General features: G+C 42.4%; 1 protein-coding gene across 1 annotated transcript in view; it reads left to right on the top strand.

The window, feature by feature from the left end:
- The window catches only part of LOC126184313 (nose resistant to fluoxetine protein 6-like), a 331,804-nt gene that overhangs the window by 57,782 nt on the left and 249,866 nt on the right, over positions 1-24,156 (top strand). The window contains exon 2 of the mRNA XM_049926689.1: positions 19,787-20,010. Coding sequence (XP_049782646.1) covers positions 19,787-20,010 — 224 coding nt within the window. The remainder of the gene's footprint in view (positions 1-19,786; positions 20,011-24,156) is intronic.

Genomic DNA, 24,156 nt, shown 5'->3' with positions numbered 1-24,156 from the left:
TATGTACTGTACTTCCTCGATTCACCGCCAATTGAAGGAAGGTAATGTTGACTTCGGTGCTTGTGTTGACATGCGACTCATTGCTCCACAGTACTAGCATCAAGCACATCAGTACGTAGCATCAACAGGTTAGTGTTCATCACGAACGTGGTTTTGCAGTCGGTGCAATGTTTACAAATGCGGGGTTGGCAGATGCCCATTTGATGTATGGATTAGCACGGGGCAATAGCCGTGGCGCGGTACGTTTGTATCGAGACAGATTTCCAGAACGAAGGTGTCCCAACAGGAAGACGTTCGAAGCAATTAATCGGCGTCTTAGGGAACACGGAACATTCAAGCCTATGACTCGCGACTGGGGAAGACCTAGAACGACGAGGACACCTGCAATGGACGAGGCAATTCTTCGTGCAGTTCACGATAACCCTAATGTCAGCGTCAGAGATGTTGCTGCTGTACAAGCTAACGTTGACCACGTCACTGTATGGAGAGTGCTACGGGAGAACCAGTTGTTTCCGTACCATGTACAGCGTGTGCAGGCACTATCAGCAGCTGATTGGCCTCCACGGGTACACTTCTGCGAATGGTTCATCCAACAATGTGTCAATCCTCATTTCAGTGCAAATGTTCTCTTTACGGATGAGGCTTCATTCCAACGTGATCAAATAGTAAATTTTCACCATCAACATGTGTGGGCTGACGAGAATCTGCACGCAATTGTGCAACTACGTCATCAACACAGATTTTCTGTGAACGTTTGGGCAGGCATTGTTGGTGAGGTCTTGATTGGGCCCCATGTTCTTCCACCTACGCTCAATGGAGCACATTATCATGATTTCATACGGGATACTCTACCTGTGCTGCTAGAACATGTGCCTTTACAAGTACGACACAACACGTGGTTCATGCACGATGGAGCTCCTGCACATTTCAGTCGAAGTGTTCGTACGCTTCTCAGCAACAGATTCGGTGACCGATGGATTGGTAGAGGCGGACCAATTCCATGGCCTCCACGCTCTCCTGACCTCAACCCTCTAGACTTTCATTTATGGGGGCATTTGAAAGCTCTTGTCTACGCAACCCCGGTACCAAATGTAGAGACTCTTCGTGCTCGTATTGTGGACGGCTGTGATACAATACACCATTCTCCAGGACTGCATCAGCGCATCAGGGATTCCATGCGACGGAGGGTGGATGCATGTATCCTCGCTAATGGAGGACATTTTGAACATTTCCTGTAACAAAGTGTTTGACGTCACGCTGGTACGTTCTGTTGCTGTGTGTTTAAAAAAAATGGCTCTGAGCACTATGGGACTTAACATCTATGGTCATCAGTCCCCTAGAACTTAGAACTACTTAAACCTAACTAACCTAAGGACATCACACAACACCCAGTCATCACGAGGCAGAGAAAATCCCTGACCCCGCCGGGAATCGAACCCGGGAAGCCGGGCGTGTGTGTGTTTCCATTCCATGACTAATGTGATTTGAAGAGAAGTAGTAAAATGAGCTCGAACATGGAAAGTAAGCGTTTCCGGACACATGTCCACATAACATATTTTCTTTCTTTGTGTGTGAGGAATGTTTCCTGAATGTTTGGCCGTACCTTTTTGTAACATCCTGTATTACACTGAATCGCCAAAGAAACTGGTCTAGGCATGCATATTCAAATGCAGAGCTATGTAAACAGGCAGAATACGGCGCTGCTGTCGGCAACGCCTATATAAGACAACACGTGTCTCCCGCAGTTGTTATGTCAGTTACTGCTGCTACCATGGCAGGTTATCAAGATTTAAGTGAGTTTCAACGTGGTGTTATAGTCGGCGCACGAGCGTTGGGACCCGGCAACTCCGAAGTAGTGAAGAAGTGAGGATTTTCCCGTACGGGCATTTCACGAGTGTACCTTGAATATCAGGAATCCGGTAAAACATCAAATCTCCGACATCGATGCGGCCGGAAAAAGATCCTGCAAGAACGGGACCAACGACGACTGAAGAGAATCGTTCAACGTGACAGAAGTGCAACCCTTCCGCAAATTGCTGCAGATTTCAATGCTGGGCCATCAACAAGTGTCAGCGTGCGAACCATTCAACGAAACATCACCGATATGGTCATTCGGAGCCGGAGGCCCACTCTTGTACCCTTGATGACTGCACGATACAGAGGTTTACGCCTCGCCTGGGCCCGTCAACACCGACATTAGACTGTTCATGATTGGAAACATGTTGCCTGGTTGGACGAGTCTCGTTTCAAATTGTATCGAGTAGATGGACGTGAACGGGCATGGAGACAACCTAATGAATCCATGGACCCTGCGTGTCAGCAGGGGAATGATCAAGCTGGAGAAGACTCTGTAATGGTGTGGTGCGTGTGCAGTTGGAGTTATACGAGGCCCCTGATACGTCTCGATGCGACTTGGACTGGCTACACGTACATAAGCATCCCGACTGATCACCTGCATCCTTTCATGTCTATTGTGCGTTCCGACGGACTTGGACAATTCCAGAAAGACAATGCGACACCTCACACGTCCAAAATTGCTACAGAGTGGCTCCAGGAACACTCTTCTGAGTTTAAACACTGCCGCTGGCCACCAAACATGAACATTACTTAGCATATCTGGGATGCCTTGCAACGTGCTGTTCAGAAGAGATTTCCACCCCCTCGTACTCTTATGGATTTATGGACATCCGTGGAGGATTCATGGTATCAGTTCCCTCCAACACTACTTCAGACATTAGTCGAGTCCATGCCATGTCGTGCTAATTTCTTTGGCTCTCCGGTGTAAAACATCGTACTTTTCTGTTGAGTATGTCATTCGAAAAAAAAAAGTGTTTCAGTTTTAACTGTGACCGATTAACTACACCAACCCTTAGCCCCTTGAGTCCTCCCACATGGGTGAGCCTCATAAGGTTATGCGAACCATCTGGGCGCTGGTAAACTCCACCCGTCCCTTATACCTGTAAGCACTGAACAAGCTTCAGCGACCATCATGCGATGCAGCGGTGAAACGTTGTGTGTCAGGAAAAACAGAGATCTTGATTTAACCGCCTGGATCGCAAGAATGGTACAAATTTATAAAAAAAAAATCCCCTACCTTACGGTGTGCTTGGTGACTATGGAGTGGGTGGATGACTGTTGACGCGAAACAGTCGTAATCGGACAACCTATGTAGCACCTACCGGCCTTCAGTTGCATTACGCTTGTCCAGACACAGCGAGGCTCTGTCTCAACTGAGAAATATTTCTCTGTCTAGTCGTGAGACGCCTACGTAGCTCAGTAACTGAAACCAAAACTTCTTAACAATGCGGAGGTTCATCGGAAAATATTCAGCCACAAAAAGTCGTGGGGTGGATAGTCCTCCTGTGGAAAAAATAACAATGAGTATTACTGACAGCGCAGAAATCCCACATCTAAATATGTTTATTGTAATAAAATGAATAAAGCGAAGATTTGAGAAAAAAAGAGTTGCCACACTTTTACATAGCGAAGAGGTTGTTAGGCCTGGCAGAAACATTAAAATCAGTAAATAGATTCCACATCTCTGGAATAAGTTACACCCCTCCAGAAAACTAAGTTGTTCAAGAGCGAAAACCTCAGTGGGTACCCAAGCATAACCAACGGCCTTGTCGCAGTGGTAACGCCGGTTCCCCCTTCGATCACCGAAGTTAAGCACTGTCGGGTTGAGCTAGCGCTTGGATGGATGACCATCCGATCTGTCGAGCGCTGTTGGCAATCGGGGTGCACTCAGCCCTTGTGAGGCAAACTGAGGGGCTGCCTGATTGAGAAACAGTGGCTCCGGTCTCGGAAACTGGCATACGGCCGGGAGAGCGGTGTGCTGATCACATGCCCTTCCTTATCCGCATCCAGTGAGGTCTGTGGGCTGAGGATGACACGGCGGCTAGTAGGTACGGTTGGACTTTCATGGCCTGTTCGGGCGGAGTTTACATCAGTTTTAATACCAAAGTATAAGGGGCAGTCAAATAAAAACGAGACATATGAAAAAACATAAGTAAATTATTTATTACTTCGAAAGTAATTGCTATTACTGTTAATGCACCTATCCTTTTGTGAGACAAGACGATCGATGCCATCATGGAAAAATGTTTAGTGTTTCCTACGGAACCATGATTACACCCAGGTGTGCACCTCTCCGTCAAAAACAAATCGACGGCCACGAATGTCTTCCTTCAGGGCCCCAAAAAGACGGTAATACTGTTGTAAGGGCCCCCAGCGAAACTTTTGCAGCGTAGTCCAAACAAATTTGGCAACATGTGGGCGGGCAGAAGTTTCGCGTGTAAGCCCTTCCCTGTCCTCCATATAGTCCTGATCTCTCCCCAAGCGATTCCCATATTTTTAGAGCCCTAAAGAAAGACATTCGTGGCTGTCGATTTGGTTCGGACGAAGAGGTGCACACCTGGGTGCAATCATGGTTCCGTATGCTACGGCAAACATTTTTCTATGAAGGCATTAACCATTTTGTCTCACAGTGGGATAAACGTATTAACATTCATGCTGTTATTTTGGTATCTCTTTTCCATGTTACTGCCCCTTATACTAACAAACGTACAGAACTCCCAAATTCAGCGAGGGTGTAGGTGCATTCATTGATCACATGAACTTTTAGATACAGGGTTTACAGAAGAATAGGAGACAGATGATATATATAACATTCAGAACACCATGAAGAGGACCACATGACCTTAGAATGCAGTAGTTTTTATACTCAGGTTCACCTTACACGTTCTTTCAGGACATAAACTGATGGACCAAAACATTATGACCATCTGCTTAATAGCTTGTTTGTCCGTCTTTGGAACGAAATACATCACTTATTCTGCGTATCAAAGACCCGACAGCTTGTTGGTAGGTTTGTGGAGGTTTATGGCATTAGACGTTTGCGCACAGGTCACGTAATTCGTGAAAATAACGAGCCGCTGATTTGCGTAACGCTGTGATGGCTTCCGATAGCGACCGTGATGGGTTCAATAGTATTTATATCAGGCTGATTTGGTCGCCGAGACATCAAAGTGCGTTCACTATAATGCTCCTCAAATCCCTGCAGCGCCGCTCTGTCTCCGGGACACGGACTATTATACTGCTGAAAGATGGCATCGCCATCGGGGAAGACATCAAGCATGAAGAGATGCAGGAGGTTCGCAGTTGTCGGCGTGTCTTCGATTACTACTATAGGTCCCATGCAAGCAGCAGCATAATGTCTCCCATAGCATAACACTGCTTCCACCAGCCTGCGTCCGTGACGCGCTGCACGTTTCGAGCCGCCGTTCGCCACGATGACGGCGTTTGTGTAGACGACCGTCGACCTATTGTAGCAACAGTGTGTTTCACCCGAAGAGCCGACACGTTTTCACTGATCGACGGTCGATTCCCGATGGCCCCGTGCCCGCTGTAATCATAACTGACGATGTCGTTGGGTCAGCATGTGAACATGTAGGGGTGGTCTGCTGCGGAGCCCCGTGTTCACCAATGTACGATAAACTGTGTGCTCCGAAACACTTGTACGTGTTCTTTCGTCAGAGATGCCACAGACCACCACCTATCCTACGTCCAACTATTTAGCGCCTAGCGGTAGTTTCACTGTCAAATTATCTTTTTCCGTAGATGCTCACGACGGTACCAGATGAGCATTCGACCAGCATCCAACATGGCGGTGAACATTGGTCATAATGTTTTGGCTGTTCAGTGGACAAATTGTTCAAACGGTTCTAAGCACTATGGGACTTAACATTTGAGGTCATCAGTCCCCTAGACTTAGAACTACTTAAACCTAACTAACCTAAGGACATCACACTCATCCATGCCCGAGGCAGGATTCGAACCTGCGACCGTAGCAGCAGCGCGGTTCTGGACTGAAGCGCCTAGAACCGCTCGGCTACAGCGGCCGGCGGTTCAGTGTACAAAGACGGGGTTTGTTCGCCTTAAGATCTACATCTCCATTATTACTCTGTAGTTCACAAGTCCCTGGCAGAGTTTCATCGAACCACCTTCACGCTCCTTCTCTACCGTTCCATTCTCATACAGCACGCCGGAAAAACGAACACTTGAATCTTTCCGTGAGAGCTCTGATTCCTCTTATTTTATTATGATGATCATTTCTCCGTATGTAGATGGGCACCAAAAAAATATTTCCACTCTGAGGAGAACGTTGGTGGTTGGAATTTCGTCAGGAGAGCCTGCCGCAGCGAAAAAAGCCTTTGTTGTAATGACTGCCGTCCCAGTTCGTGTATCATATCCGTGGCACTCTCTCCGTTATTTTGCGATACTATGAAACTAGCTTCCCTGCTTTGAACTTTTCCAATGTCCTCCGTCAATCCTATCTGATGCGTATCCCACACCACACGGCAATACTTCCTAAGAGTGCAATCTGTCTCTTTGCTATAACAGCTGATTCTGAAACCATTCTCGAAATGTTTCTACATTCATTTCGGTATGGTAGTTAGATGTGGTTTTTGATTTTGATTTGAAAATAAGTTTACTTTCAGGCACAAACCCGGTAGCAGTAGAACCAGCGTGACATATCATAAGACGCCCTCCTTTTCCCACTGGAACTTTCAAACCGCCTTGTCCATCGGTTGTTTGCCAAATAAATGGTATGGTTTTCATTTACCAAAGTCTCATCCAAGTAATAGACAGTTGACGTTCCTTTTGATCTGATGTAATGCATTATTCTTAGAAACGTAATCCTAGCAGCAGCAATATCATTACGCTCCATTAAAAATTTGCGCCCATCATTGGACTTTACATATTTAAATCCGATGTTCTTCAACATTCTTTGCATTGATCTTGCACTTCCATAAAACCCAGTAGCTTCGTGTACAACAGTGCACAATTTCGCTGCTATGGGGAACTCGCCTCTTTCGTAAAATTCGAAAACCCTGCGACGTAACACATTTTGATCGAAGTCGTCGATTCCTGTTACCCTCTTTGGACCGCTATGGTTCTTCCCTGGAGACCGAAACACTACATTGCCAAATGCCTGCTCTGACAGCTTCGCCTCCTGTATAACTCGCCTGACAGTTGGTACACCAATATCGCCACAGGCCGCTGCAGTGCGTTCCTGCACCTTGGCAACGTCGCAGTTCGGCTCGCCAGAAACTGCCTCACGCTTGAAGAAAGAGTACATTCTAAAAATTAGGTCTCTTGCCTGTATGTGGAGCACTTGAGGACTTTTAGGTGTTTCAGCCATTACGACAAAACACAAAGAAGACCCAGTATACAACATAAATCGGCCAACCGCACTTTTCTGCACGTAAAACACGGTAGAACTCTGAAATATGACGGAGCTTCAGACAGTACGAGGCGTGGAAACCGAATGAGCGCTCACTGGCCAGCTGCGCAGCTGTCTACTGCGCTTCGTCGGCCGAGAAGCCATCAACGCTGTCGCGAAGTATAGACCTGTTGCATTTTCTAAGTGTTCTGGCAAGAAATCGCAGTCTTTGGTTTGCTTTCCCCAAAACACTATCTATGTGATAGTTCCAGTATAACTTATTTCTAATTGTAATCCCTAAGTAATTAGACGAGTTTACAGCCTTTAGTTTAGTAACCGAAATTTAGCGGATTCCTATTAGTATTCATGTGGGTGACTTCAAACTTTTCATTCTTTAGAATCAACTGCCACTTTTCATACCATACATACACTCCTGGAAATTGAAATAAGAACACCGTGAATTCATTGTCCCAGGAAGGGGAAACTTTATTGACACATTCCTGGGGTCAGATACATCACATGATCACACTGACAGAACCACAGGCACATAGACACAGGCAACAGAGCATGCACAATGTCGGCACTAGTACAGTGTATCTCCACCTTTCGCAGCAATGCAGGCTGCTATTCTCCCATGGAGACGATCGTAGAGATGCTGGATGTAGTCCTGTGGAACGGCTTGCCATGCCATTTCCACCTGGCGCCTCAGTTGGACCAGCGTTCGTGCTGGACGTGCAGACCGCGTGAGACGACGCTTCATCCAGTCCCAAACATGCTCAATGGGGGACAGATCCGGAGATCTTGCTGGCCAGGGTAGTTGACTTACACCTTCTAGAGCACGTTGGGTGGCACGGGATACATGCGGACGTGCATTGTCCTGTTGGAACAGCAAGTTCCCTTGCCGGTCTAGGAATGGTAGAACGATGGGTTCGATGACGGTTTGGATGTACCGTGCACTATTCAGTGTCCCCTCGACGATCACCAGTGGTGTACGGCCAGTGTAGGAGACCGCTCCCCACACCATGATGCCGGGTGTTGGCCCTGTGTGCCTCGGTCGTATGCAGTCCTGATTGTGGCGCTCACCTGCACGGCGCCAAACACGCATACGACCATCATTGGCACCAAGGCAGAAGCGACTCTCATCGCTGAAGACGACACGTCTCCATTCGTCCCTCCATTCACGCCTGTCGCGACACCACTGGAGGCGGGCTGCACGATGTTGGGGCGTGAGCGGAAGACGGCCTAACGGTGTGCGGGACCGTAGCCCAGCTTCATGGAGACGGTTGCGAATGGTCCTCGCCGATACCCCAGGAGCAACAGTGTCCCTAATTTGCTGGGAAGTGGCGGTGCGGTCCCCTACGGCACTGCGTAGGATCCTACGGTCTTGGCGTGCATCCGTGCGTCGCTGCGGTCCGGTCCCAGGTCGACGGGCACGTGCACCTTCCGCCGACCACTGGCGACAACATCGATGTACTGTGGAGACCTCACGCCCCACGTGTTGAGCAATTCGGCGGTACGTCCACCCGGCCTCCCGCATGCCCACTATACGCCCTCGCTCAAAGTCCGTCAACTGCACATACGGTTCACGTCCACGCTGTAGCGGCATGCTACCAGTGTTAAAGACTGCGATGGAGCTCCGTATGCCACGGCAAACTGGCTGACACTGACGGCGGCGGTGCACAAATGCTGCGCAGCTAGCGCCATTCGACGGCCAACACCGCGGTTCCTGGTGTGTCCGCTGTGCCGTGCGTGTGATCATTGCTTGTACAGCCCTCTCGCAGTGTCCGGAGCAAGTATGGTGGGTCTGACACACCGGTGTCAATGTGTTCTTTTTTCCATTTCCAGGAGTGTATATCTTATGTAAATCATTTTGCAACTGGTTTTGATCACTTGATGTTTTTACAAGACGGTAAATGACAGCGTCATCTGTAATCAATCAAAGTGGGCTGCTCAGATTGTCTGATAAATCGTTTACGTAGATCAGGAACAACAAAGAAGACGCTTGTGAGGAACAGTGTTAAAAGTCTTCTGGAAATCTAGAAATATGGAGTCAACTTGAGACGCCTTGTCGATAGCACTCATTGCTTTTTGTGAATAAAGAGCTATTTGTGTTTCACAAGAACGATATTTTCTGAATCCGTTTTGGCTGTTTGTCAATCAATCGTTTTCTTCGAGGTAATTCATAATGTTCGAGCACAATATATGTTCCAAAATGCTGCTGCAAATCGACGTTAGCGATATGAGTTTGTAATTCAACTGATTACTCCTATTTCCTTTCTTGTGTTTTGGTGTGATTTGCACAACTTTCTAGTCTTTTTACGGATTTTCGTCGAGCGAGTGGTCGTACGTGATTGCTAGGTATGGGGCTATTGTATCAGCATACTCTGAACGGAACATATTTGGCATACTACCTGGACAGGAAAACTTGCCTTTATTAAGTGTGTTTTAAGCTCCTTCACTACACCGCGGATATCTATTTCTAAGTTACTCATGTTAACATTTGTTCTTGATTCGAATTCTGGAATATTCACTTCGTCTTCTTTTGTGAAGGAATTTCAGAAAACCGTGTTCAGTAACTCTGCTTTAGTGGCACTGTCATCAATAACATTACGATTGTTATCGGGCAATGAATGCGCTGATTGCGTCTTGCCACTGGTGTACTTTACCTACGACCAGAATCTCTTTCGGTTTTCTACCATATTTCGAGACAGAGTGTCGTTGTGGAAAGTATTAAAAGTTGACTGTTGAAGTTCGTGCTAAATTTCGAGCTTCAGTAAAACTTCATCAGTCTTCGGGAGTAAAGTTAGAACACTGATTGCGAGCCCAATCCGTTGTTACAGATGCAACAAGTATCACCGAACCATATTAAGCTGCAAAAGACAGATTACATGTGTAAGATGTGGAACTGCTGTACACAAGCAGTAAATACCATGCTCAGGCCAGGAACGATATGTAAATTGCGTAGGCAACCAGGCTCCGTTGTGTACAGATCGTAAAGTTTTCCTGGAATTAAACAAAATACAGATGCTGAAAACAATAAAGTGATTGAATCCATCGGACGAAATAATATCCATCCCTTCTAGGACCACGCTGGTCGCTTTGGAGCCCTGTAGATGGTGTAGACCCTTCTGACGTACGTCATGACAATGGCGCAAATGGCTCTGAGAACTATGGGACTTAACATCTGTGGTCATGAGTCCCCTAGAACTTAGAACTACTTAAACCTAACTAACATAAGGACATCACAGACATCCATGCCCGAGGCAGGATTCGAACCTGCGACCGTAGCGGTCACGCAGTTCCAGACTGAAGCGCCTAGAACCGCACGGCCACTCCGGCCGGCGTCATGACAATGAAGTGGTGTGTACGTACCAGTCATCTGTGTGGAAACTGTCCAATAAGAAAAGCAGAAAGGTGCTATCGTATTTCGATGTGCACATGACCAACGTGGGCTGTCCAACGTTTCTACAAGGAATGGTGAACACCTCACAGCCATGAAACACATTGTAAGAACAGCGATCGTATTACGATCCTAACCGACAAGAATTGGAGTAGAACTTCTAGTCAGTGACAAACTGTTTTAAATTGATACTGTCAGTGAATGCAGGACCACAAGCACCAGTTCGCGAACGAGTATTGCGAAAGAAGCTCCATGCAATCGACATATGGAGTCAGACACCTGTAACAGGCCGTTGCTCACAACAGCACATACAGCTGAAAGTCTTCAATAGGACAGAAAACACAAAAAACTGACAGTAGCTGACTGCAGGCGTGTACTGAGTTCAGACGAGTAGCAGTTTTGTCTCTCTTCAGATGCTGCAAGACAGCGAGCGTACCATGGGCGCAATGAGGCGTTTAACGCGCAATGTGTAGAGGGTTTCGCCCGAACGAGAGAATGCCAATCGCTGTTTGTTTATGTGGTTGATTGGGTATTCGGATGACCAGCGTTGTTATAATTATTAGCGAAATACATAGATTCAGACTATCAGCGTGGAAATAAACGACTAACAGAAATAACAGGTAAGAAAGATTATATATTATCTTTTCGATGAATCCGAGAAAATGAAATTTTGACAGGAAATAATTTTTGGCAGATAGCTACTCTACCAGTTGCACAGTCCCCGATTAGCAGCCGCTTTAAGTTATATTCTCGTAAAAGCGCGGAAAACGCATTTACGAAAACGTAATAACGTCTGACCGGAGAATAAACGCGAATTAGTGATGACAAGATCGTTAGAGCGAAGAAGGAGAAGCAACGGGGACATCACACAAATTATTTGGAAGGATATGATGATTGCAAATTTATATAAAAATTTCGTGCTGCTACTTTTCACTCTGATGCTTGAGAATCTGGAGCGTATGAATGAAATGTGAAACTATTTCCTAACATAAAATTTTTTGCTTGTAGTAGACCTACTAGGCATTTTATATTGGTACTTCGTGAATTATGTTCTGTCGTGTTACTTGTATAAATGAGGTACATAAAAATGACCATTTGTGCCAAAACAGTCTCGCTTATTTGGCGTGTGTTACAATTGATGCAATATTGGAAAGGCCTGTTTCCTTTTATCTAGCAGACAGTGACAAAATATACGTAATCAAATCGAGAAACCACACCAATCTTGGGTACTATTCGTACTAACAGCTTTTTCAGTATTATACAACGACATTTTGATTTTTCATGTAGCAAAACAATTGACGAACTTTCATGACGTAACAGATTCTTTCACAAAAAAGGAAAGCACGCCGTGTAAAGCTGTAGCAAGATTAGAGAGAAAAAAATGCTGGGACCTAAGGACTGAAGAAATGTGTACGGTCTTGCTGTGTCTTGTCTTTACTAGTGTTATGTTTCCTAGATTTAATTTTACGTCATACAAAAGAGAAAGTCATTAGCTAATAGGTAATAAAGAGTGCAAATTTTTCTGAATAGTTCTTATTATTCCGGTCATAAATAATTCCACACTGCATTAATCGTAAGGGATTATTACAAAAAAAAAAGAAGAAGAAGAAGGAAAGCAAACAGTCTGACTGGGAGAAGGTTATTTTAATTTCCACTGTCCTGAATATAGGCTTGATGGCTTCCATTACAAAATACGTATGTTTGAATTCCACAGAGCGAAGTACAGTGACGTGCGGTCGACTGTCAGTGCACTTTGACACACTTAAAGCCAAATAATATGGCTTACATTTCCTCAAACCTATATCTTTTATATATCAAACTCTTCAGAAAGATGTGCGCTACAAAAGTTTCCTAAAAATCGATTTTTTTTAATTTTTGGCGTCGCTACTATCAAGTTTTTGTCCCAGTTCGGAAATATCGTAGATCCGGGGCCGAGATCCTTACCAGGTAGCAGTAGTGGTAGTAGTAGTAGCTTTATTCATCCGTAGATCTCTTTTTACAAGGATATAGTATTTACAAATTTAGATCAATTTAAAATAAACTAATTCGTTTACACATATATTTACAAACTTCTATAGTTAGAGACAATCATTAGACTTACTCCTGGTATACAATATTTTTCTCACTAATAACTTATTAAATAATGTAATGCCACATTGTTCACTCATATCTCACTATCAGTCACTGCACACTCTATACACACATTGTTTCATAACACTTCACTCACTATACACACACATACACACACACACACACACACACACACACACACACACACACACAAACACAGACACTGGTGATCTCTGGGCCATTTTCTGTACCACAACTTCCCATTTGCTATCCTGAAAAGCTGAGTCAGCATCCCTCCATAATGAGTGAGATGTTGAGCTCAGAAAGAGGAAGATGTGTTAGTATTGTGCTATGCATAGCTCGGGGGTTAGTATTTCTAGAAAGAAAAAAAAAAGGAAAAAAAACATGAAGTGAAAGTGTTATGTGGAATGTTGGAAATTTTATAATCTTTATTATTATTATTATTTATTTGTATAACATTTTTATCAAACCCCTTTTCTGTTTTAGCTAAATAATTCTTCAATGTATAAAATGTATTGCATAACAGGCACTTTTTAGCTGCCTTTTTAAATAAGTGTATTTTTGTAATTTCTTTAATTTCTTTTGGTAATTTATTGTACAGTTTTATTCCTTGGTAGAAAATGCTGTTTCGAGTTTTATGTTTATTTTTTCTTGGTAAATGTAAGTTGAGTCTATCTCTTGTTGCATGGTCATGGACAGAGCTGTTTGGGCAGTAATTACCAATGTTATTTTTGATGTGTACAACTGACTGGTAAATGTATTCACATGGAGTAGTTAAAATCCACAGTGTTCTGAAGAGATCTTTACAATGAGCTCGACTAGTATTTTTGGTTATTATTCTTATGGCTCTTTTCTGGAGTTTGAAAACTGTGTTCATATTTTGTGCATTTGTTCCCCAAAAAAGAATGCCATAGCTAAGAATTGAGTGTACATATGAATAATATGTAAATAAAAGACACTGCATGTTACACACTGATGATAGGATTCTAAGGGCATAACATACTGATGACATTCTGTTTGCAAGCACCTTTGTGTGTTCACACCACTTCAACTGAGAATCAATATTCATTCCTAGAAATTTTGCATTTGTTACACAGTCTATAGAGGTGCCATCTACATTTAATTTAACATTCCAATTTTTCCTCTTCAAACTGAAATTCATGGCATTAGTTTTCTTTATGTTCAATGTCACTTTATTACTTATTGACCACTCATAAACTTCCTTGAGAGTTTCATTAGCTTTCTCGGCAAGGAGTTCTCTTGTTTTCTCAGTGACTATAATATTGCTGTCATCAGCGAAGGGGATGTTTTCACCGTAACACTACTGGGAAAGTCATTGATCTATATCAGGAACAGTATTAGTACTAATATGCTACCTTGCGGAACCCCTATATTAATGTATTTTGGTTCTGATAAGTGTTTTACTAAATGCGTAGATCTGTTTGAAGCATGTATTATCTCTGCGCTTTGTACCCTATCTGTTAGGTATGATCGAAACCAGTCATTACCTACCCCTCTTATTCATAATGCTTCTAATTTATTTAATAGAATCTTGTGGTCGACTGTATCAAACGCCTTAGAAAAATCTAAAAATATGAAAAATATGCCTGTGACACACTCATATTTATCAAGAGCATCAAGTACAACTTTTGTGAATTCTACTATGACTGACTCCGTATTTTTGCCACTTCAAAAACCGAACTGTGATTTGCTTAAAATATTGTATTTATTCAGATAATTCATTAATCTGTCTTTCATAATTGCTTCTATTATTTTTGAGAATGCTGACAGCATGGAAATGGGACTGTAATTTTCTATGTCTTCTGCATTACCTTTCTTAAGCAAAGGCACGACTCTTGCCTGTTTTAACTGCTCTGGAAATGTCCCTGATGTGAAGGACTCATTTATTATATTTGTTAAGGAGCCTTGTATAATACCTATGCATTGTTTCAGTACACACATTGGAACTTCATCTAAGCCTACTGACTTTTTATTTTTTAGTTTTTGAATTGTTTTACTGACTTCACTCTCTGTGGTTGGAAGTAACATCATTGTATTTAGTGCAACATTATTTACAGGTGTTTTATTTGTTTGGGGGAATTTTTGCTGTAACTTCTCTGAAATACTTGAAAAATGCTCATTTACATAGTTTGCTAAGTGCTGTGGATCATTTATTACTTTATCCCCCTCCCTTAGCAGTATGTTATTCTACGTTTGTTTGCCTCTCCCCATTTCCTTTTTTATAACATCCCAGGCTGCTTTGCTTTTATTCTCTGCATTATATATTATTTTGTCATTAAATGACTTTTTAGTAGTAATCAGCACCTTCCCATAGATCATTCTGTATCTATGATAGAAATTTAAGAATTCTAAATCATTGCGAATCTTTTTCAGGGAACTGAGGTGTTTAAGTGTTTGGAAGGACTTCTTAATACCTGCTGTTATCCATCTGTTTTTGTGAGATGCTGATATAGACATGCATACTTTTGGAAATGCCTTTTCAAAGTTCAATTTAAACAATGTGGAGAATTTAGAGAATTTCATATTCACATTGGTTTCCTTATACACTTCATCCCCGCTTTTTTTCTAGTTCTTTCGAAAAATCTTTTATTTTGATTTCTGGTAGATATCGTTTGTAGGCTTGTAGTTTAAGTAATGATTCGATGCCTGACTTTACTGTTGTTATTTGACAGAGATGGTCTGATAGTCTGAGGTCTTTTACAGCTACATCACATTTTTCGCTGTCCATATTTGTGGCCACATGGTCAATTACTGATGAAGTCGTTGTGGTAACCCTTGTTGCAGTATTGGCCAATAGGGACATTCCAAAACTTTGAAGGATGTTTATGAAGGTGCTGCTGGATTCATTTATGATCTTAGTGTTGATGTTAATGTCCCCACACAGAATTATGCTGACCTTTGTACTTGAGACTTTATCTAGAACTTTTGCTAACTTATTGAAAAAAGTGTCCACACTACCACTGGGAGATCTATACACACACAAAATGATTAATTTCTTGGTGATATCAAGCCCTGTTAATTCATTCAATAGCTGATATTTCAAAGTGTTTCTCTTCACTTACGGTACTGAGATCATGTCTTGATTTGAACTGTGTTCCTTTTCTGATATAAATGCATGATCCTCCTCCCCCTTGAAGTAGTTCTGCAGTAAGAGTTCGCCTTTTCATACAATGACAACACTACATGTTGGATTTCTGTGTCTCTACACCAGTGTTCAGTAATACAAACCACTGTGCAGTTCAAAGATTGAAGCTCAACTTCTAATACTTGTATTTTATTCTTTATGATTGCACGTTTTGATGGAGGATTGTTAAGTCTGTGAAATGCCCCGTGTTACTCTTTCCAGTGGTTTGTTTTTGTTTGTTGCAATCTGTCTTGTGAGTGATTGTTTCAGTGTTTTTTAAATTGCTGGAGATACTCTTTAGGCAGGAGAACCTGTTGTCTAGATTTATCCTAAAAAGACCTACTTTCCTACCTATGACAACAAGTATTTGACCATGTGTGGCCCGAGATCCACCCCCTATACTTTCATGAATCAGCTGTACCAATCTTCCCTTCCCAGTCCTGTTTAGGTGTAGGCCATGCCTAGTGAAACCCCATCTGTTGACAGTCCCAACGGGCAACAGAGAAACATGAACAAAGTTTGTTGTCCTCAGAGCCATCCCTAACCCCACAATGATTCGCCTCACAGCTCCATCAAGGTGTGGTCGATCATGACGCCGGAACAGCTCAACAAAGTTTACGTTGGTGCCATGAGTCAGGGAAGCTATCTTGTCCAGGTCACCAACTATGTCATATGCCCCATCCCTGTCCAAACTGATTCCCGCGCCACCCACTATCACTACATGGCCCTCTTTTGTCAAGTCCTTACATAAAGACCCTAGGTCCTCTATCACATGACTTAGCCCCGCATTTGGCTTGAAGATACCGGTGGCCTGGTACGCTGCCCCTAAAGTTTCCTGTAACTGAGGGCCTACACCTCGCCCATGGCTACTACCTAGCAGCAGCACTATCTTCTTCCTAACACTCTGTACATTCCTAGGCTTCTTGGCCTCGGTTGAAATGTGCTCCACATTTCCTGTTCCTCGTTCTACCTGAGGCTCTTCTCCACTTAACTCTGGCAGTGGTAGATACCTGTTTTTGGTGTTGATGATAAAACTATCAGATCGCGTTCTCTTTCTTCCTATCCTCCTACCAGCTGCCAGTTCCCAACCACCCTCCTCCCCCTATCTCCCTTGATTTTTATGAGTTCCTTCCTTGCTTCCTCCAACTCTGCCTGAAGGGCACAGATTTTCATTTCCTGTTCCCCAATCAAAATGTTCCTACTGCATACTCTGCAGTTCCAAGAGAGAGCCTCTTCTGTTCTCCCAACATTCTCCCCACTGCATCCCTCCCCCCCCCCCCCCCCAGTGAAAATATTTCCTACAAGATTGGCAACAAATCCCTCTGCTCACTATCCTATAACAGCTCCCACATTCTCACTCATGATCAGTTTCGAAAGAATAATTAAGTTTAAAGAATGTTTTAAATTTGTCAAGGATGCGAGATTGGCTGTGTGTAAACAAAAAAGGACACAAAAGTCTTATGTGCGGTGGTTATTATTTTTTGTACTGATTTAGAGATACAATGACAGAAGAATGAATTTGTAATTAACTTGCTTTTGGAGAATTTACGTTATCAAGCGTGTTTGGTCAGGATTTTAAACGTTTATAGCTCGGAAAGTTTAGGCCTAGATCGCGTCTATCTAACTAGTATACAATATGTAATGTGTTAGTTAAATACGATTTAGAAAAGTTTAATTACAATTTTATTGCGACAATAGACACTGATGAAACTATCAAGAAAACTTGAATAGAATTTTTGTGTCTATATCCCGCAAAATTTCGCGATTATCGGGACTTCAGCTAAAGAACAATGTTTTTCAGGAACAAGCGCTACTGGGACGCTAATATTCAGTTGTGTAACAAGAACGGACACTACAACAAGTATAAAAAACAAAGAAAATTTAAATTTGACACTATTTCCTCTTAAATGAGTTCTTTTAGCGGAAGAAGAAAATACCTGTGATCTCACCCGGCGGCCATCTTGGTAGTATTGGCGGAGAACATCAGAAAAGTCAAAGAGGGGCAGCTCGTTTTGTATTATCGCGAAATAGGGGAGAGAATGTCACGAATGCGATAACCGAGTTGGGGTGGCAATTATTGAAAGAAATACGTTTTTCGTTGCGACGAAATCTATTCAGGAAATTTCATTCAGCAGCTTTCTCCTCTCAATGTGTCCGCCTGCTTAGCTGGGTAGTAACTTGCTTACCTCCCGTGTAAGCGGGCGCGGGTTCGATTACCGGCCAAGTTGGAGATTTTCTCCGCTCGTGGAATGGGTGTTGTATTGTCTTCATCATTATTTCATCCTCATCACCGACACGCAAGTCGCCCCATGTGGCGTCAACTGAAGTAAGACTTGGCACTTGGCGGTCGAACTTCCCAGGATGGGGCCTCCCGGCCAACAATGCCATACGCTCATATCCATTTCCTCTGAATGTGAAAATATTTTATTGTCATCAGCCTACATAGGGAGAAATGACTAGCACAATAAAAGAAGAGAAATCAGAGTTCGTACAGAAAGATTTAAGCGTTCATCTTTCTCACGTGCTGTTAGGGAGTGGAATAGTATAGAAATAGCTTGAAGGTCGTTCTAAAAACCTTCTGCCAGGCACCTAAGTGTGAAATGCAGAATAGTCATGGAGATATAGATGTAGATGAAATGTCTGGCCGGCCGTTGTGGCCGACCGGTTCTAGGCGCTACAGTCTGGAACCACGCGACCGCTACAGTCGCAGGATCGAATCCTGCCTCGGGCATGGATGTGTGTGATGTACTTAGGTTAGTTAGGTTTAAGTAGTTCTAAGTTCTAGGGTACTGATGACCTCAGCACTTAAGTCCCATAGTGCTCAGAGCCATTTGAACCATTTTTTTGAAATGCCTAGAACCAGCTGTGACTTTCCTGGTGCACACACAGGATGTCTCTAAGAGTCGTCAGGTTTTGGGGCACATATTTGCAATTTCGTTTTTGCAATGTGTAGATGGAGTCGGCCCAAAGAAATATTGTTCATCACGTGTATCATACGACGTCCAGTGTCAACGAAGAACTTTGGTTTGTTTTCCATCAAAAATAAAATGATTTTTCAAGAGGAATTATACGTGCCCATTCGATAGAGCGCTCCCAGACTAATCTACTGCATTATTCAGCAGACGGACGCATAGAGTTGTGCTTTAAAACATAAACCAAAGTTTTCCGTTGACACTGGGCGTCGCATGAAAGACTGCATGAGCTGCAATTGTTTATGCTTGCCCTAGCTACGCATCACAAAACAAAATTACAGATATCTGTCAAGATACGAGACAAGATGCACCCGACAACTCTTAGGAGAGGCACCTGGTACAGTTTTGGCTCCTAGTGTGGGCGAAAAATCAGTCCTAACCAGGACTGGAATCGGCACCAGCAGCTGCTAAAGAGGCCCAAAACTGTAATGAATTTAATGTAGTACAAAAGAAGATTGTAGGCCAAATTATATATTTAGAACACTAATTTATACCATTTTAAATCACCACTGCAACTATAATAATGCCAGTCTAAACTAATAGGGCCCAGTCCCCAGTCTCTCTGCAATGTAATCAGCCTAGATAGTGCAGCTATGTGTGTGTGTGTGTGTGTGTGTGTGTGTGTGTGTGTGTGTGTGTGTATTTGTGCGTGTGTGTTTTCCGTATTACTTATCTCTGAAGAAGGACATCATCTGAAAGTGTAACAATGTTTTCAGTTTTGTTTATGTGTCTACTGAAGACTCAACACCTCACTATGTGGTGAACTGTTACGTTTACTCTTTACAGTATTTGTGTTCGATATACAGAACTGGCGTACAGAAGTGAAACTACAACAGTAGCAGACATGCGATTCTGTTATCACTTTTTTCTGGGAGAACTATTGCAGATTTCCTTTTTAACTTATTTTTTTATTTATTTTGCTTTGTTTTGATTTCCATTATTTGTCTTTGCAGTGCTGGACGCAAGTGGCACTCCTGGAGCGGCTTTTCTGTGGGGCAACAACTACTGGCTTGGGTCCAGATCTCAGTGTGAAACCATTCCACTTCGTGAACCACTGGTGCTTTCCAGAGATCTACCGAAGCCGCCTCTTGCGTGGCCACCTTACCCAATACACTTCTCAGTCGCCTCGTTTAGGCACAATGCAACACTTCAAGTCCATGTCGGTTTGCCCAATGAGGTAAAACACAACTGACCTTACCTTTTACTTAAATGTAAAAGAAGTAACATAAATGCTGATACTGACTTTCATACCAGTTCAACAAATATAACTTTGCAGTTTCACTCTATTTTGTTATTATAACGCCTTTTGAATTGTCTGACTTATTTCTTTAGTAATCTGTCGTTAAAAATGTCAACATAAATTAAGATCTGTACAACAATGGCAAAGTTCAGTGCTGATGACACCAATTCAAGAGTACCTCTAAGTGTAGCTTAGCTGTGCATTTTAACCATGTGTTATTCTTATACACTTATTATTATACATGTTTTTTACTCTTTACACTTTTCACTTCATTCTTTAGTAACCAAGAACTACAAATTTTACACAAAGGAGCACTTCTGTAATAATGATAAACCTCAATTCTGCTTATAGCCATGCATTTGTGTAGGCCTACACAATTCTATCCGTAAGTGATAGTTTACATAAATTGTTTTGTTCTTCACCCAAACATTCGTACTTATGATCTGACTGTCTAGTGTTGACAGCCTCATTGAAATTATATGTTCCATATTCTTTTATGACCAAAATAACAGAACTTCATAGAGAAATTTCTTGGTCTAATATTAAACGTGGTTTATTCTTGAATTGTTCACAACATCTCAAAATAATTTAGTATTCAGAAATCCTAAATCTTTGGACTGGTTATAACCTATTTTTACAAATTAAAATTAATTATTCTTTTCCTTGCTTTATTTAACAATATAAAAACCACAGTTTTTATTTTCATAATTACAGGTGAAACAGGTAAAGAAATCTTCAGAAAGATACTGAGACCATTACTGTAAAGGGTTTTTCAATATAACTGGTTCCTGAAAGAAAATATCATATTCCTGATAAAAGTAATAGAATAAACTAACAAAAAATAATAGAATAAACTAACATGTACTTCATCTCTGTATTGAAAGCATTTGCAGAAAGAAAATTCTTCTCAACAAAATTCTTCTCATTAAAATTCTTCTCTCTCCATAACTGCCTCTGCTCTCTCATACTCAATTTAGAAGACTGAGGATTCACTTCGTGGGACTCTCTTGATTACACATTGTTGTGAACATATACCCAGAGATTGAGTCACTGATGATGATTTTCTTTTGGCACAATGAGAGGCACCCACATGCCTTGCTCATACTGTGGCATCAAGCAGTCAGGCCTGCAAGATGAGTGGTCTGCCAAGCGAGTGGATTTATTCTTATTTATCGCAAAACATCAATGACTGATTATGAGCTCTAGTACTGGCAATTAAGCTAGAAATTATTCTCATATTTGAATATTACGCAACGGAAACGGATAACGCACATCTGACTATTAGTAATTTACACAACTCTGATTGTTCACTACGCACTGGCAATACCACATTTTCTTTCTTACTCAACGGCTTTGATCAACACGTGGCCATCGCACTGAATGTGAATGGCGCACACATTATAAATTCTGGATATCATGACTACACACTATTCGAATAACAAGGCCACCAATCTTTTTCTTTTCACTATCTTTTTTTTATTCCGATAAATTCTATTATTCTATTATTACATTTTTTTTACAATAATTACACATGAGAAACTCCGCCCAGTGGGCATGGCTTTACATTGGTGATTCTCTATCTTAAGGTCTCGTAATTATCTAACGCTACAGTGCACTTTCTGGATAGGATGGTGGATCTTTTGCTATATCTCACACTTCGACTCTCACACCCATCATCACGAAAATTTACTCCAGACCGAGCGGTACAAAAAGGAACATGCGTAACCCACTGCCTCTGAACCTATCTTGCTACTCTCCCATGCAAACCACACATAGTTATGTTACATGAAATACATCACACTGGCAACATGCAATACAACACAGAGAATAGTCACAACGTTAGAATCACATCACTTTCAGCTTTCCCACTTCAATCAGTATTCATCCCAGTTTCACACGCCACTGCCCCACTTCGTAACTTTTCTTTCCTACTACGAACTCTGGAGGATATATGTACGTCTTCCTGTGCAATGCAAGCCAAGTGGCGTTGCTGGATAGATGGCTGACTCACCTTGCTTCACTCTCAGAGTATTAGAGTTTGAATCCAGCGTCATACGGAAACATAACACGCAAAGTAATACTAAGAACATATTCGTCACACACGCGAGTCCTCAACTGATACCATGGACGAGTACTTCTCTTTATCCTTTGTATCATACACAGATTGAGACTCACACAGTACTCACCACGTGGAAGTACTCGTCTCTAATTTCCAGTCCTGCACACGCCATTTCTTAAGCATTTCCAACTTATAGTACACACGCCAGTAATTCAGCTTAACTTTAGCACTCGGAAGTATTTCAGCTTAGTACTAGCACTCGCAAGTATTTCAACTTAATGCTACACGTGGTTTCACCGGCCGCGGTGGTCTCGCGGTTCTAGGCGCGCAGTCCGGAACAGCGCGACTGCTACGGTCGCAGGTTCGAATCCTGCCTCGGGCATGGATGTGTGTGATGTCCTTAGGTTAGTTAGGTTTAAGTAGTTCTAAGTTCTAGGGGACTGATGACCACAGCTGTTAAGTCCCATAGTGCTCAGAGCCATTTGAACCATTTTTTACACGTGGTTTCACTGTGACCGTTGGTCACTTCCGAAGATTACTACGATCCCCTTAGAATTACCTGCCTGTCATTTAATTCTCCCCCCAAAAGTTCCTGAAATGGAGAAATAATTATTCCAAACTACTCTTAAGTATTTCACATGCATACCATTTTCTCCACTCTTTTGTCTTTACGGAGCACACCTAATACAGCTCTTACCAACACAAGATCCAGCGCCAGAGTGCTGAAACATGGCCGTTCTTCAGGTCAGCTCGCACCTTTGCCGAAGTGGGGGAGCACCTTGCTACCATATTGGTCAGCCACATTTCAGGCGCTCAAAGCCCAGGTAAATTTCATCTCTTTGGTTCCACCAAAGGTGACCAAAGGACCGTCTCAAAGATGATCATATATTGCACATTCACTATCTGCGGTTAGCAGACGACCATACATTCATTCATTTCATAGATCTCACCAAATTGGGTGTAGGGATTTATTTTGTGGGAGTGCACATGTGATCAATTAAATAAATAAATTGTCATTCTTTCCTACACTGCTATCTGGCTTCGGTGTAGTAAGTGGAGTTGAGTTATTATTACAAAAAATATGTTGTTCTGACAAGAATAACGAAGAATGTTGTACCCATTTTCAATGTCGGGTGGTACTGTACCCTTTCAACAATAAGAAAAGTTTCAGATTGTTTACTATTTTAGAGACAACTGGCTTCCTCACTGCTTTCTTCTGAAGATGTTTCCTTTATATCACTCACCAACAGTTGTAATGGACGATCAGTATTAGCACTGTCAGCTTCAGACAAGTCACTGATGTCCTACGTCTCGTTCAAGGTACTAAGTATTTCGCTTTCGGACAAAGTATGTTTGCCACTTACATCTGAAAAGTAAGAGCAATAATATCCCATTTGCAATGAATACTTTTTACCATGAAAGTGAGTTTTAATTAACATTACTTAGCTCAGAATTATTAAACAAAGTCCCAACCCGCACGCTAGCGATTGTTGTCATTTTCTCCTCAATAAACATCATAACTTGAAAACACAAAGAAAAATGTACAACTGTGGTTATTATACTTCTTTTGATAAGAAAACATTAATATCGTTGCTCATGTATATAATATAATGAAAAAGAACGAAGTATCTTACCTTGCTGTTGTGATAACATTCGCCGACCTACTAAATTTTATTTGTGGTGTCTTGCCAACAATTGCAGTCGTACCGGGGGGTTGTAATTAAAACGCAGCTACCCACGGAGCTCCAGAGTGAACTGTAATTATAGTATGATAGTGAAACTTGGTAGATATCCTAATTCCTTAATGCGGAATACATCGGAAAGAAATGTGTTCCAACTTTTGCCACCAGGTGCAAATCTAGCACTGTACAGCATTTCGTCGACGTCTCCAGTGCTCATATTGAACAAATTGTGTAAGCGGTGGTTAATAATAAAATCAGCATTACACTTTTCTCACTTACTTGGCCTTTTCTGGCCACGCCAGGTCCATAATCGATATCGAAACATTTCTGTACGTCTTTTTT

The sequence above is a fragment of the Schistocerca cancellata genome, chromosome 4 (genome assembly GCF_023864275.1).
Source record: "Schistocerca cancellata isolate TAMUIC-IGC-003103 chromosome 4, iqSchCanc2.1, whole genome shotgun sequence".
Lineage (NCBI taxonomy): Eukaryota > Metazoa > Arthropoda > Insecta > Orthoptera > Acrididae > Schistocerca > Schistocerca cancellata.
This window is presented reverse-complemented; position numbering and strand designations above follow the sequence as displayed.